The 15,955-nt window shown below is 48.3% G+C and overlaps 1 protein-coding gene across 2 annotated transcripts in view; it reads right to left on the reverse strand.

Moving 5' to 3' along the window:
• Positions 1-15,955, reverse strand: part of ACOT12 (acyl-CoA thioesterase 12) — an 816,096-nt gene that overhangs the window by 557,131 nt on the left and 243,010 nt on the right. Inside the window, exon 1 of one of the 2 annotated variants that reach the window (XM_069627559.1) lies at positions 7,025-7,133. The exons of the other annotated variant lie outside the window; for it this stretch is intronic. Within the exon in view, the coding sequence (XP_069483660.1) occupies positions 7,025-7,108 (84 nt within the window). The 5' untranslated portion in view covers positions 7,109-7,133. Of the gene's footprint in view, positions 1-7,024; positions 7,134-15,955 lie in introns of those variants that run through there. 2 annotated transcript variants of the gene reach the window in all.

Raw genomic sequence — 15,955 nt, forward strand, 5'->3', positions numbered from 1 at the left:
CAACCGGGGCCCGCCACTCTTCCCACACCGAGGCTGCAATAAAGTGAGGGGCTTGTGGGGTACACAGGCTGTGCCTGGCGAGGTGTGCTCCTCCGGATATCAGAGAAGATCAGAAGCCGCTCCGGAGGGAAATCAGCACGGCGCCTGCATTCAATCGGAGGGGACGCCTGCCTGGACCGCCCCCCCATCCGCCATATAATGTCCAACCCCTGTGGGGAGGATGCGCAGCAAGATCCAGCCAGCATACATAAGGTACGAGCGGTGCCCCCCCCCGCAAGGTAGGTCCCTATCCCCCCTCTGAAGAATATGCCAGCGAGCCACGGCAGCTTGGGACCCACAGGGGACGGGACATGCTCCACAAAGTGTGCGCAGGAGCTGCCCAATCACGACCCGTACCCACCAGAGCTTGCAGCCCCAGGAGCAGAGGTCGGGCACGGGCTGCACACAACGAGGCCTCATCTGAATAAGTGAAGTTCTGCCGGGTCCGGACCCAATGATCATCCTCGGCCCAGGGCGCTGGGGGCAGGCCTCGCCGGCTGTCTGGCCGCGTGTCGGCTCTGTTGGGTGCGCCCTACCCAGACCGGGTTCCATTATAGCAATCAAGACACGCAGTATCTGCGCAGGGGGCACTACACCACGTCTGGGCCCTCCGCTCCAAGGACAGGGGATGAGCCCCAGGAGTGTCAAGCACGGACTTGGACAAGGAAGGGCATCTCTCAATCAGCACTAGCACACCATTGGGGGAGTGGAGGGGAACCTGTGTGCATACTGCTGCATACAGCTGACTACAAAGACATAACCTCTCCCTCCCTCCCCTCACCCATCCCGCTGGGGCTCCAAGGATAGCCATATCTGGGAGGCAAGGCACCTCCCTCACGGGAAGGCTGGTCGGAAATACTTGGACCCCTCAGAGGGATAGCCCCCGTGGGGCCCCGCTGACAGATCATCACAGCAAGCAGACCTATAAATAGGAGGCATGTCAGAAAACAAAGGCAAGGACCCGCATCCACTCCAAAGACCCCAGGAAAGCACAGAAGGGCACGTTGGCCAAAATCTGGGCCAAGGACCAGGAGGAGCCCCTGGGGAGTCGATCCAATGAATGGTCCACTGAGGAACCTTCAGCGGAGCGAGATGACTGCGATCAACCTGTCACACAGGCCGCCTTGAAACACCTTCTGGCCAACATAGTCAACAAAATCACCACAGCTGGCCAGAAGCAGATGGACGCGCTCAGAGAGGATCGGCGGAGGGGCTTCAGGACGACTTTCGCCTCCTCCATTGAGCCCGTATCAGCAAGATAAAGTTGAGAGTAGACACGAACGAGCAAGCAGTTCAGGACCTAACCGAGGATGCTAGGAAGACGGAATCTCTATTGGACACTCTGGCGACAGCTACCTACAACCTGGAACTCCAGATGGAGGACTTGGAGAACAGGTCCAGGCGCTCGAGCATTCGAATTAAGGGCCTACCGTAGCTCCCCCAAGACCAAGATCTGCGCCAAGTGGTAAAAGGAATCCTTGCCTACCTCCTGGACAATGAAGCTCCAGTGGATATAGTGTTCGATAGAATCCATAGGGTGGGCCCCAGAAGATCAGATCCAGGCCTTAGACCTAGAGACGTCTTGGCGGCAATGCACAGTTACTCCCTAAAAGAACAAATATTGACGAAAGCAAGGAAGGCCGGGCGGATCACGTACAACAGAGCAGAGGTAACGCTATACCAGGACTTAGCCCAAGCTACCCTAGCAAAAAGTAGAAGAATGGGTCCCGTCCTGGCGCGTTTAAGATCTCAGGACATACTCTACAAATGGTCACATCCGTTCGGTTTGATGTTTGACTGGCAAGGGAAACCTCAAAAAATCACGTCATGTGAACAAAGAATTGCTCTCCTGGGCCTTGAAGAAGAACCTCTACCGCCGATCACCCTACCCTCCATTGAACGGGCAGAGTGCAAGCCATGGGAGTGGTCCATGGTCCGTCCCAAAAAATCTAGGAGGTGTGTCACCCAACCACAACTGCGAGGACCGCCGTCAAAGAAGGAAAAGGACACGCAGGGGTGACAGGAGACGCCGGGATCATCATCTTATGGGGCGGAGTGCACTGGATCAGCACAAGAATGCCTGGAGAGGGCATGAATGGAGAGATGTATGCATGAAAACACATACAGCACCATTTTGGGGGCCTCGGGTGGGAGGGCTGCTCGTTTTTGGAATGGGATGGGGATATCCCACATTGGACATACTGGGGGCTGGCTTTCGGAGCGACTCTCGAGGTTCAGATTCCAGGGGGGCCACTGGCCAGTTGCTCCGGCTCACCAGGGGGGAGGATGAGGGCGGGGAGGGGGGAAGGTTCGAGGGTGCCCGATTTGCAAACGATGGCAACCAAGCCGAGGGGCCTAGCGGAGAAGGGGAGTGCCAGGACGGAATATCCGAAGCCACTACCAGAGAAATGTGTTAAAAACCAAGAACCTCTAAATCATTATCCCAGTTAGGGGCGCGTTGAGGATTCTTTCCCTTAACATCAATGACCTCAACTCCCCTGTTAAGCGGAAACAGCTAGAATGCTATATCCGAGGTGAGAATATGGATATTGTAACGCTGCAAGAAACACACATCTGTACCATGGACAAAGCGAGGATTAACATTTGGGGCTACTCCAGGCTACTACAAGCCACTCAACCCAACAAGAAAGTGGGGGTCCTGATAGCCTTGAAGGATGACCTAGAGTGGCAGATCACAGGGAAGGAGTCAGATGAACTGGGGAGGTTCCTGGCGGTAGCCCTGGTGGGGAGCGGGGAGGCGCTCACTGTTGCGACCCTTTATGCCCCAAATACAGCACAAGACCCCTATACACAAACCGCACTAGATAAACTTGAGACGTTCACCAAATTCCCTCTCATACTTACCGGCAATTTCAATATCGCTTAGGACCCGACCAAGGATAGGAGCTCCGGGGCGACAACCCGACAGGGTGGGCCGTGAAATGAGCTGAGGGACAAAATTAGCAACCTGGCCCTAGTTGATGCGTGGAGGGGGGATACACAGGGACAATGAGGGGTATACCTTCTATTCGCATGCCCACCACTCCCACTCAAGGATTGATTATATCTGGCTATCTTCAAATCTATTGGGGGAGCTGCTTGATGTTACCATTGCACCACACTACTATCGGATCACGCCCCATTAACCCTAACCTTGAAGGGAAATGGGAGACCTGTGGAAATGGCATTACCTGACGCCCCTCTTTAAAGAACAGCTTCTGATCCAGGAAGTGGAGGAAGAAATAGAACGCTTTTTTACGAGTAACAAAGTGCGGCACACGACTCTCCAAGTGAGGTGGGATGCATTTAAGGCCACCTTGCGAGGTACAATTATTGCAATTAAGGCAAGAAGGGATTGAGAAATAAGGGGACAGGAGGCTCGACTGGAGGCGGAACTTAAAGGGAAATGGCTAAAATGGGGACTCATCAGACCCCGGCCACCAAGAAAGCGTACAGGGCTGTCCGAGGACAGTTGGACATAATCCAGACCCGAGCGGCAGAACGCAATCTCTTACAGCTCAGGCAAAAATACTTCATCAAAGCCAATAAAACAGACCACTTATTGGCGAGAATGCTTAGAAAGTAACAGAAAGACAAAACAATACTGAAGATTATAGTCGGGGTGGGAAGAGTTAGCGCCAATAATGACGACATTAAACGGGAATTCACTAGATTCTACTCCTCTTTGTACGCTTCGGATAACCCGTCTTATGCAACCCAGCAACAATACTTAAATAGAGTCCAATTACCATGCGTTTCAGATGAGGAGAAGGAATCGCTAGAGCAGGACATCACGGAGGATGAAGTCAGGGCTGCAATTAAATCCCTACCTACTCTTAAAGCACCAGGTCTGGATTGGTTTGTACCAGAATTTGATAAAACTCACAAGGAGCTGTTAATACCGATCCTAACCGCCCTATTCAACCAAATTGGCAGGGACAGCCGCATTATGGGCTCAATGGAGGAGGCGAAAGTCGTCCTCATCCACAAAAAAGTGAAAGATCCCACTGAAAGCAGCTCCTAACGCCCCATAGCATTGATTAATGTTGACTTCAAGATTCACGTGAAGGTACTGGCAACAAGGCTAGATAAAATAATCCCCAAATTGGTTCACCCAGATCAATCAGGCTTTATGAGGGGCTGGCAGACCCTTGACAATGTCAGGCCATTGGTGCATCTCATAAAGAAGGTCAATAAAAGACGAATTCCTGCTCTCCTCATGGCGGTTGACGCAGAGAAGGCTTTTGATCGGGTGGAGTGGGAATTCTTCTTCGCAACTATGCAGAAAATGGGATTTGGCCCCAAGTTCTTGGACAAGGTCAAGGCCAACTACAGACACCTAACCCTCCGGTTAGCGGTGAATGGACAACTGATGGAACATGTGACCGTCGAGAGGGGGACCAAACAGGGATGCCCGTTATCCCCGATACTATATGCGCGCCACCTTGAGCCCTTCTTGGAAGCTGTAAGATCCAATCAGAATAGGGTCACTCATAAAATAGCAATGTTTGCGGACAATATGATTCTGTCCCTGACTCAGCCAGACACAGCCCTACCAGTGGTAGAAAGGGAGCTCCTGCAATTTGGATCCATAGCGGGTCTTAAAATGAATGGCTCCAAGACGTAAATCCTCAATCTTACCATCCCGGGGCAATCCACCGAGGCATTGAAGGGAATTTCTCCATACAGATGGGTTGGGAACTCAATCACTTACCTGGGTATAAAACTGGCCAAATCAACCGAACACCTGTACCAGGCTACTTATCCACCTTTATTAGAGAAAATTAAGTCTAAATTGGTTGACTGGGGCCCCCTAGCTATCTCATGGTTGGGGCGCATCAATACCTTAAAAATGGCCATGCTCCCACAAGTGCTGTACTGTTTTCTGCACTTCCGGTATATATCCCACCAACCTTTTTCAGAGCATTGAATAGAATGACCAACAGATTAGTGTGGGCCAACAAGCGCCCGAGATTGGTGGCTAGGCTGATGAGAGCCAGGACCAGGGAGGGATGGGGAGCCCTGATTTTAGGGCATAATATAGGGCAGCCCAACTAAAAGTGATTCCTGATTGGCAAAAGGATGACCGGGGGAACATATGGAGGCCAATGTATAGAGCGGTACTGGGGGAAGATCTAAAGCTGGTCCCATTGAAGCCCAAGCAGGATAGGCCCAATCGCATGCACAGTAGTGCCCTCCTAGACGTAGTGGGCCGGACTTGGGACGAGGCAGTGCAGGAGGCCCATCTCACAACTTTCCCCTCACCCTATACATCCCTGTTCGGAAATCCCCAATTCACTCCGGGGTGCAATATAGCTGCTTTCGACACTTGGCAACAGGGGGGCTGTAGGCTGTTATGGCACATGTTTAGCGACGTCCATATGAAACAGTTTGAGCAATGTAAGGCAGACTTTGCTCTAGGCGAGAGGGAAAGGTTCAGATACTTTCAGCTGAGGTACTGGCTTCATCATATCCTACCATGGTACAAGCGGCAAGTTGTACAGAAAGGTATCTCAGTAGGTATTCCGGGGACAGGCACCTGATAACAGCTATTTACAAGCACTTGAAGGCAGGAAAAGAACCCCCAGCGAGACCATATATGAGGAGGTGGGTGGCAGCCGCGGGGGGGTGGAGAAAGACTGGTCCTGGCTTTGGTCACGGATTCCTAAGTTAACGAGGTCCCTCCAGATAAGGGAGATCTGGTTCTAATTGGTAACTCAGCGGCACTTGACCCCCTCGAAGCTTCATAGAATGTACCCAGGGGTATCGCGCCTCTGCTGGAGGGACTACGGAGTAGGGGCCATATGGTGGGAGTGCCCAAAAATTGAGAAATATTGGGAGGGAGTCCTAGAAGCGGACAAACAAGTCCTAGGAATTGACTTCAGGGGGTACAAGGGCCTCGCACTCATTGGTCTGGGGGGACCGCTCGCGGCCATTGAAAACAACGCGGGGCAAAAGCTTTATGAAATAATGATGATGGCAGTGGCCTTGGTACTGGCCCGCAACTGGAAGGCAAGGGACCCCGCTCATGACCACGAATGGGTCGCAAAAATGTGGTCCTTGTTGGCAATGGAATGGCTCACATACTCCATCCATGGGGACCACATCAGATTCTCCACAGACTGAGCCTCCCTTCTGGGGTACCTGATGAATGGGACAAGAGTGGTATGGTGCCCTAAGGCTATGCGGCTCCTGGGGATAGTAGAGCGACCCGGAGAACGCGATCTTGGAGAGGTCTAAAGTCTTTCGCCCCAAACACGTTCCTATCCAACGAACACTGAACGTACTGCAAAAGACGAACGGCCATGTTTTGGGCCACTCTCGAACTAAGGGGAGGGGAGGAGGGAGGATGGTTGTTTTCTTTCTCGTTCGGAACTGTTAATGTTTATAAAAATGGGAATAAAAAGTTAATAAAAAAAACAGAGGTAGTGACTTCAGTAGAAGTCCCTATGAACCACCAAAACACATTTAAAAAACAAAATAAAGAGGGAAATAGCAAAAAGGGTACGTGGTCGCATAAAATGAGACTGCATAACCCCATAAATGCCATTCTGCCTTAACAATTTCCTACAAGGGAGCACGCACAAAGAAGGAGTTTTCTATTGAAACTAGATGCCAAAATACACCCAGGAGCTTCATTCTGCAGGCTCTTTTCCCAATAATTGGTTTCAGGGTGAACCAACAGAAACAGGCCTGGTCACCTAACAAAAGATAGGCCCTTACTAAGTGGTGCTTATGAGCATGATCTCTGAATTCCTGGGATCCAAAGAAGGAGATCTTTCTCCTACTATACAGCAGTCTTTGCACAGCATGACTCAATGAAGAGAAACAAAGAAACAAGGTAAGTAGACCAGGGTGTTTATGACCCCATCCCAAAACTGCTAATGGCCAGGCATTTAGTGGAAGAATCAAGCGCCTGAAAACCCTCCAGGTGTCATTTTCCACCTACCAGACTGCAAAATGAAATCACAAAATCAATACATACCAATTTTACGCTTTGCATGCCACCACACCTTAGTGCCCTTCGAAGGCATAGGAGTTTGTACACATCTTTGCTTTCTTCCTCCATCTTGCAGGAGCATCTGCCTGCATGACATTTTCATGAAGGTGTAACACCAATGGATTTCCATGGAATTTGCTTTGCATTTACATCTGTTAATGAGCAGGTGGATTCCACAGTAAATCATTAGGTAATTCTGCCTCCAATGAGTAACTTGCAGGCAGAGTGTACTTGTTAACAAAGCAGAGAGTGAAAGTGAAGACTAAAGGCAGTTTGCCTTGTGTTACTCTTCACGTTTGCACTATGCTGTGCAAATGGATATAAATCCATGCAGGGTAGCTAACACAATGCAAGTACTACCTCTGGCAGTCCCCTGCATGCCAATAGCACGTTTCAAAATCCCCTCTGCCTCATTCAAGCAAGTCATAAAAAATCCCACACATAGGAGGTGTGTCACAGCAATACAAGATTGCCTTGATTTAGTTCTCAAGCAAAAGACCCTTACTGGTCATCTGTAAGCAGCCAGGCTATCTCCAAGGTGTCCTTTTATTCTCCATATCTGGAAACTGGACTTGCCCTCACTCATGTATGCAGCAGCAACCCAGCTTCCCCTTATCAGGGTGCTACTGCATAAACTCCTGTGAAAGTCGCTCAAAATGTCACTCCTCCTCTCTAGTTAATATTCTGTAACGCCTCCCTTTCTTTTACTGACTACCCTCACTACTTTCCTCTAACATTTCTAAAATTGCTATCACCCCCCGCACTCTTATGCCCCCGCCCTCTTTCGGTTTGTTTTCCATCTCTCTACCCTACCCCTTCTGCTTGCATCAACTGCTCCCTACCCATAAAAACATATTAAACTTTCTGAAATCTGTTTTTTTTTTCATATTTATTTCAACAGATAAAGAAGTCTTCAAGTTAGCAAACACATTCTATTCCCCAGAGAGCAGAAAAAGACACTAACGAAATGAGCAAAACTTTACAAGAGCTAAATGAAGTGCTGCAAAATATCACTATCAGTAAGAAAATTGATTATTTCAAGGAGAAAATTAACAACATTAACAAATTACAAACTATATCTCACACAAAGGAGAACGAACATTTAAACAGCAATTTAAAAAAATCCCTAAGACAACTCTCACCCACAAAGAATACAATTATTGAACCTGTCAAGTTTTCTGTTGTCCTTTATATTATAAAATGTGAGTGTAAGTGCAATTGTTACACGCTTGGATATCAAAAAGGTGACATTACTCCATTAGTGATGCTGGTGTTACAGGGTCGGGATGGCAACAGGAAGTGGGTGATGGATTGAGTTTTTCAAAATGGCCGCTGGCGAACTTCCAGTTCCTGCAATGATGTTGTTTCCGGTTTCGGTGTTACCGTCACCGGTGTTTCTGATGTATACATGCCGGAAACGTGCCAATGGCATTTTTGGTGATGGAGGCAGCGGGAAGAGAGGTATTTGATGGAGTTTCCGGGATGCTACCGGCATGCCGGAATGTGCATGCTTGCGTTCTTGTTATGTACCAGTGATTCTGTGGTTTCAGTTGCCAGAAGCGGTGCCACTGAAACCACAGAATCACAGGTACTTCACCGGATTACTTGTAATGAAGCTCAATGACATGCTGGTGTAAATGCTGGAGTATGTGTAGAGCCGAAGAATGAGTGGAGAGGATAGGGGAGGCAGAATCATAAATTACAATCTGTGCTCCCTTTCCGTCAAGTACATGAATGAAATATGGCATGGACTAAAATTCATTCATAAAATGTTAAAACATTCATTTTAAACATGAATTGTACTCCACCCCAACACCAAAATTAACACCAATGCCTTATAACATTAATTCTATTTTTTAACTACTATGGGGGTTCTAAAAAGAGCCATTGGAGGGTTACAGTGGGTAGGTGAAAAGGGAACCGGGATTGTATGCAAGAAGCAGTAATGGAAAGTTAACAAACATTTGCTTTTACTAGTTGTTGGGTGTCCTGACCCACGTTTGAGCTATCATGCTGCAACATTTGGTGCGGTGGGCTTAGAAAATCCAAGATGGCCAAGAAGCCCACATGTACGCCAGAATAGGAAAACTGTGCAGTACTGGCATGGAAAACATCATGATGGCCAGAACTTCCCAGAAAATGCACAGGGAAATGCATGAAGAATAGGCTGCCACCCATTTTTGCCTAGGTTGTGAGCACAGGAGGGCACTGCCTAAAACCACCATTGGGCTACCCACACAGTAGCCTGAAACCATTGGGAATGGCAATACTGATTACCAAAAGCAACCTAGAACTGTGGGGAATTCATTTTCTTAAATCCCAAAAATGGTTGCATTACCAGTACTCACCACTATCAGAAAGCCGGCGTTTTAAAACCACCAGACTTTTGTGTAAAACTGAACAAATGAAACAAAACCAGACCAAGGAAAGACTTGCTAAGAGGTGGATACAATGTAAAACTATACTCTGAAATGACTTGAAGGAAGTCATTATTTAATGTGTATGTAAAAATCGTAATAGACTTAAACTGGGGGACAAAAAGTGACATTTAGCTGAAACCTGGCTTAATGAAACTGAATTCTGCCTGACATCTACCCCCACAGGAGTTAAAACCTGCTCAGCCACTCTTCCCCTTGCCAAAAGGAGTTGTCACCTTTCTGATTAGATTAGGGGTGGAGCAGCTACAGGGAGTTGAACAAAGGCCTGTCCTGGGCCCAGGCAGATGGTTTATTGGGGGGATCGTAAATGGCTTCCTTTTGAACAAAGCCCTTCCTTGACTCAGGCAGATGGTTTATTGGGGGGGGCGTAAAATAGCTTCCTCTTGGCAGAAGCTGGGAGGGGCAGGGTCTCTGAGCTTGGCAGAAACTGGATAAACTGGTTTCTACACCATGTGACCTGAAAAGACACACCCCTGTTGGCCAGAATATGATTTTAAGAAAGATGTATAACTCATGGTGCGGACTTGTCAAAATTAGCTAAATGATACCATAATTCTTGTGATTTTTCTGCCCACATTTTAAGAGGTTTTAAGACCCGGTGGTATGATCTGGGGGGTTGCTAGCGGAAAATAGGGTTTCACTCCAAATGTCTGCATGTTAAAAATCTGACACTTCATCAATTAATGTCCATACTCCTTGCGCACATGTGTGTAAATTTGGGTAAATGTCCGATATTGCAAAACCAGTTAAAAAGCACAAAATGTTGCCATTTCTGAATGCAAGCCCCCAGGAAGAGCAGAGTTTGAACAGAGTATACCTCATGTGATATGTGATGGGTGCATGTAATTTTAAACAACTGTCTATCTGTGCAACATGTATTTGAATCAAATATAGATTTGTGGGCAAACTGACCAGGGGAGGATCCTCTGACCCATAAAACCTACAGCATCACTCTGACTCACATTTCCTTCCCCCAATCATGGGAGAGGGGAGAATTGGGCCAATGACAAGTAGAGAGGGGTAGGCTTTGCTAGGCCCAGGCACACACCCATTTTCAAAACACATAAAAAGAGACTGCTGGGACAGGTAGAGACATTCAAATCCAGTTGCTGCAACGCGCTCTGCCGGACCACACAACATCCAGAAGATACCAGATCCAACACTTAGACTTTAAAACTCCAAAGAACTTGATTCAGAACTCAAAGCAAGGGCCTAAACCCACAAACTGAGAACTCTTCTCAGCAGGCCTCAGCATCCAGCAAACCTAACAGCGGTAGCAGCATCCAGGAGCCGTGCAGATCAGCGCTGTGTCCAGAGAAAGCTGTGCAGAAAGATCCAGGAGCTGTGCACAGACGCTGTATCCAGAAAGCAGAGCAAAAGATCCAGGAGCCAGCAGACCAGACTGTGTACCCGGAACCAGAGACCAGATTGTGAAGTGCTGTGCGCAGAGACCGTCCGGGGCGAGACCAGTGCCGCTAACCTGACAGATCCGTGACGAGGTCCAAATCTTGAAAAACATTTTGTGAGTGCTTAGATCAGATTGTGACAGGAATAAGCTCTTAGTGTAAAATAATCTAATCTAAATATTTAACCTAAGTAGAACTGCCTTCTAACTGTCACCTGCCATTTGCAAAGCTGCATAGCTGTCATTTGTAATTTCTGCAGCTGTAAAGCTGTCACTTGCCACTCTGAGCTTTCAACTTTAAATCCGAAAAACGACCTTTACAAAATCGCTCATATCTCGGGAACCGTTTGGGCTAGAAACTTGCTGTTACTTTCCTCTGAAAGCTTAGAATCTCAGCTTTTCAACGAATCTACTTGCTACTCCTTATACTTTTGCCGTAATCGCGATTCACGAATTTTGCCGCGATTTGCGATTTCAGCTGATTTCTCTCACGTGTGAAAAGCGGCAGCTTCCTTGCTTTACTTTGCCAAAAACTCGTTTAACCTGCTAGTTACTCCTAGAGCATTGTTAAAGTGATCCTGAACTCATATAAAGTAGCTATCACTCACCCTGAACCTCCTAAAGGGAATTAAAACCATTTTTAGCATATTCCTCACTTCATTGCCACCTCTCAAAGCACTTTTGCCTGTATTTCAAACTCATACCTGTTTTCTCTAAGCTTGCTGGGGTGAACTGAATTACATTTGATTGCATTTCTGAGAACTGTGTGCTTTCCTTCCATTTCCTTGCATTGTATAAAGGGGGGAGTGAATTGCCAGAGAAAAGTGATTACATTGTTTTGTTGAAATCCTATTGAGTCTTTTCTGTACTGCATTTTCATTCAACATTGCATCCATCTGAACTTATATAAAGCATTCTCTTCCACCTTATTCTTCTGTTCCTATTCCCAAGTGTGCTACCTCATCCTTTCTACTACTCCTGAGTAACCAAATCAGTTTACTAGTAGGACATTATTCATTGTTGATCACTGCTCATGTTCTTAAGTATGATATTAATTATTAATTTATCATAAAAGTGTGATATATATATTTTGTTTAATTTTTCTCAAATAAACCTTTTAAACTTGCAAAACAGAACTACTTCTTGGCTCAGTGGGGTCAGGGGGATTCTAAGAGAGGGGTGTTATATAGGGGTAGTCATCCAGGACTTATGAACTGGACATAAAGATATATCAATAAGGGTTTCCATTCCGTACCCCAGACTAGGCATTGACTTAGCTGTAGTATTTAATTGGATCTTCTTACAAACTGGGGGCTCGAGCCGGACGTCTGGGTTAGATCTATCACTTGTGCAGCTTAATACAGTGTGCTAACTGACGGGATACATACATCCAGTCGGATCACCACGCTGCATTGCACTGTAAAGCACTCCTCAAAAGGGACACTCTAAGGAAAAGGTCTGTTTTGCAAAAATAAAATACTAATTTCTGTAAGTCAGGACAGAGACCAATCTCTAGAATGACGACCTTAGTAGACATGAAAATAGCCAGAGAGCACTTCTTACATAAGTTATTTGTGAGAGGTGAGTGGACTCACCAGGACCAAACGGTCTGGTTGCAGGCCATCACGCAACAGGTCACTGAAACAGGGTCAGATATATGGAGGGATCAGGGTCCCTTACATGTGGCCCTGAGTGAACTATACATGGCTCCTAAAGCTAAGGATGAACAAGACAAGATGGTTAGGATAGCGGCATATTTGTATCTATGTATGGGAGCCATGTGCTGAAGGCCACGATCTGGCAAATAGGCAACAGATGGCGTTAGAAAAGGTCCAATCTGACCTGGTCTCTTCTGAGCAGAGGCTGCAGAGGAGCCAGGAGGCAGAAAATGATAGTAGGCAGTATTTCATTAAAATAAAAGAGGACATGGATATACTGCAACAGGAAAAGGCTGACCAGGATACCAGAATTCTGGCCTTGCAGAAGGAACGCCAAGACAGTTTGGACTCCCTACTGCAGAGCCAGAAAAAGCTGGAGCAACAGATCAATTTCAACAGGGCATGCACAGAGCAGGTAGCCACCCTGCAAATCCAACTAGACAGAGAGAAAGAGGAGAGCAATAAACTGATCCTGAAAGACCTGGATACCCAGGCAGAGTTTGATCAGGAGCGCCAGAAAGCTGGTGCCTTCCAAAGGCAAAGGGACGACCTGACGGCACAGATGCAGACTCTTAGTCAGGAAAGGGACACCTTAGGCCAGGAAGTCTGCCACTTAAAAAGAAAAATGGAAGAAAATCACCTGGCCCACCAGGGACTGGGTGACCTCCAAAAAGAACACCAGGACTTGCTAGAGCACACCAGGAGGGTGGAGGAGGCTCTGACAAGACAGGAGCAGGCCAGTAGGGATGGGACTCAGGAGGTAACCCTCCTGCAGCAAAGACTGGCCCAGTGCTCCAGGACCAATCAGGAAACGCAGAGAGAGAATGAGGCTCTCTGCCAGCACAATGATAGGCTCCAACAACAGGTAGCGATGCAGGAGAGACTGATAGAGTCTAGTAAGGCCTTAACTGAGGAACTGAAGGCGCAGGCTCTTGCATTGCAACAGGGAGCAGGGGCGGATAGAGACCAGGTTCGCTGGGAAAGGGAAACTCCGGGTATGGGCACCCAAGCACAGTGCAATTTAGTGGGGCACCCCAGGAGAATAGGCCCATTAAGGGCATCCTGAAAACTTCTGCCCAGTTAGGTCAGTGGGGGGGGGGTACCCATCAAATCCTGGCAGCAAGGAGGAATCTGAAGACTCCTCTGAACGGCGCAGGACACAGGAGACCAGGTCCCCACATTCTGCCAGCCATTCCCAGGCTCGCAGAATCCGGGAACACCTGGAAGATCAGACAGGAACCTCTGGGAGCAGTGCCTCTGAGTCAGAGGATGAATGGACCAGGGTTACCCGAACCAAAAAGGCCAATAAGGCAAAAAGGGCCTTGCATAAGGACCCATTGAAACAGATTAAGGCAATCAGGAGTGTCATCACGCCTTATCATAAGAACGCCAAGTACTCTGTTTGGGAACACTTGGAGCTCTATGAGCAAATGATGGAGACTTTTCATTTGAAGGACAGCCAAAGCTGTATCCAATATGTAAAGTGGACATTCTCCCCAGAGTACTCCAGTTTCTTTGCGGGGCTGGAGGACCAAAATCATTCAAGGTGGTCCACCTATAGGGCGGCCATATTAAAACATTTTTCTGTTCACAGAAATCCCCAAGAGGCTTGCAAGGCAGCCTACAATTTGCAGTGTGGGGAGGATCAGGCCCCACAAGAGTTTGTGCAAGAATTAAAGCGTGCTTTTGATCAGACCACCAGAAGGGTGCGCACAGACAGCAGAGAATTTATCAATACTTTTTTCCATGCCTTGCCCAAATACATCATGACCCAGCTCGTGAGAGATTTTCACGAGAAAAGATCTTTAGACTGGGTCATTTGACAGGCTACCCGGATCTATGAGGTGCAGAAGCCCATAGAAAATAAAAATAATGCGCCCAAAAACCCCAAAACCAACAGCACCCCTGCTGCTGCCAAGGTGGCAGAGGTAAAGGTTGCCTCCGTTTTAGACTTGGAAATGGGGGGGCCTAAAAACCTACCTGCACCTAATAATCCTAAGCCCAGAAATCCCTCGGGCCAGTCACAGACAGGGAGTCGAGGAGGTAGTCCCACAAATGGGGTCCCCCGCTCCCCTGACTATGTAAGTCCCCGCTACAAGGGAAACCGACCAATCCTGGGTTATGTGTGGACTCCTCCAGCCCAAGGGGGGGGATCCAGCCAAGCACCTAACCCAGGGAACTTCCCTCCCAACTTCCCACAGGAGGGCAGAAATTCTCCAAATCCTGGGCAGAACTTTTTCCCCAGGTATCCACCCAATTTCCCGCCCCAAAATCATCCATCCTTCTTACCCCAATTCCCTGAGCCCAGACAACCTAATCCGGGAGATGGGGAGGCCAAGGGTGGAGGGGTACCAAAATCTTCCCAACCAGGGGTACTACCAGAGAAGGGATAGCTACCCTTCCCGGGATCAGCCCAGGGGAGAAAATAGAGCCCCGTATCAGCCTGAGCGGGTTTCCCAGTTAGAGCGCCAGGTCCAAAATATGGCACGGGATCTGGGTCACATACTGAGGGCTCAACAGAACCCTCAGATGAGCATGCCACCGCAGAATGCCCCAAACTCTGGACCTGGTGCTCCAGAACAATGACGGGGGCAGCACCCCGATAACCCACCGGTTCCCAGGGAGGAGGCACAAGGGGAAGGGGGGTGTAAAGCCTTGGAGGAAGCTTCCTTCCCAACTTGTAAACAGCCCCTGGAAAACCAGGAACCGGAAACAAAATCTCCTACCCCTGAAAGTCTGCCACCCAGGGAGCAGAGAGGAGGTAGGAGAAACAAAGGACCCAAACAGACCCACTTTGTGGAGGAGGTACAGATCTTCCAATTTGAGGGAGAGGGATCCTCAGAGGATCCTGGGAAAAGGATCTTCTCCTTCAGAGATGGGGGAACTCCTCCCAAGGAAAAATGGGTCCCAAAGGATGGCAATTCAGACTGGGGAGATATGGAGACTGAGCTACCGCCGCCCATCATCTCATCCCACAACCCACAATACCGAAATCCCCTGGTTCAAACCCATCCTGATGACTGCCTCCAAAAAGGGGGGGGCGGCCCGGAACCGGAACCAGGGGAACCCACCATGGCTCTGATCTCCAGTTGCCAACTTTTTTCTTTCAGATTCCCAAGACTCTCCACAAAATTCTGCCCAAATCTCTTCTCTAGCAATGTTCAAAACCAGGAAGTTAGCCCACCAGTTGTCCAAAAATGTGCATTATCTGTGCCCCCTTGAGGAGAAGGAGGGAAGATACTATGCCCCGGTACAAGTACAGGGGCAGGGTACAATTTTGGCACTGGTGGACACTGGATCACAAGCTACCCTTCTGTCCAAAAGGGCCTTTGAGGAACTAAATGCAGGAAGGGGGGAGAATTACCGTATTCCTCTCACTTCTCTTCCTGGACAACTGCAGAACTTTGACGGGAAG

The sequence above is a fragment of the Ambystoma mexicanum genome, chromosome 6p (assembly GCF_040938575.1).
Source record: "Ambystoma mexicanum isolate Mex_15411 chromosome 6p, UKY_AmexF1_1, whole genome shotgun sequence".
Taxonomy (NCBI): Eukaryota; Metazoa; Chordata; class Amphibia; order Caudata; family Ambystomatidae; genus Ambystoma; species Ambystoma mexicanum.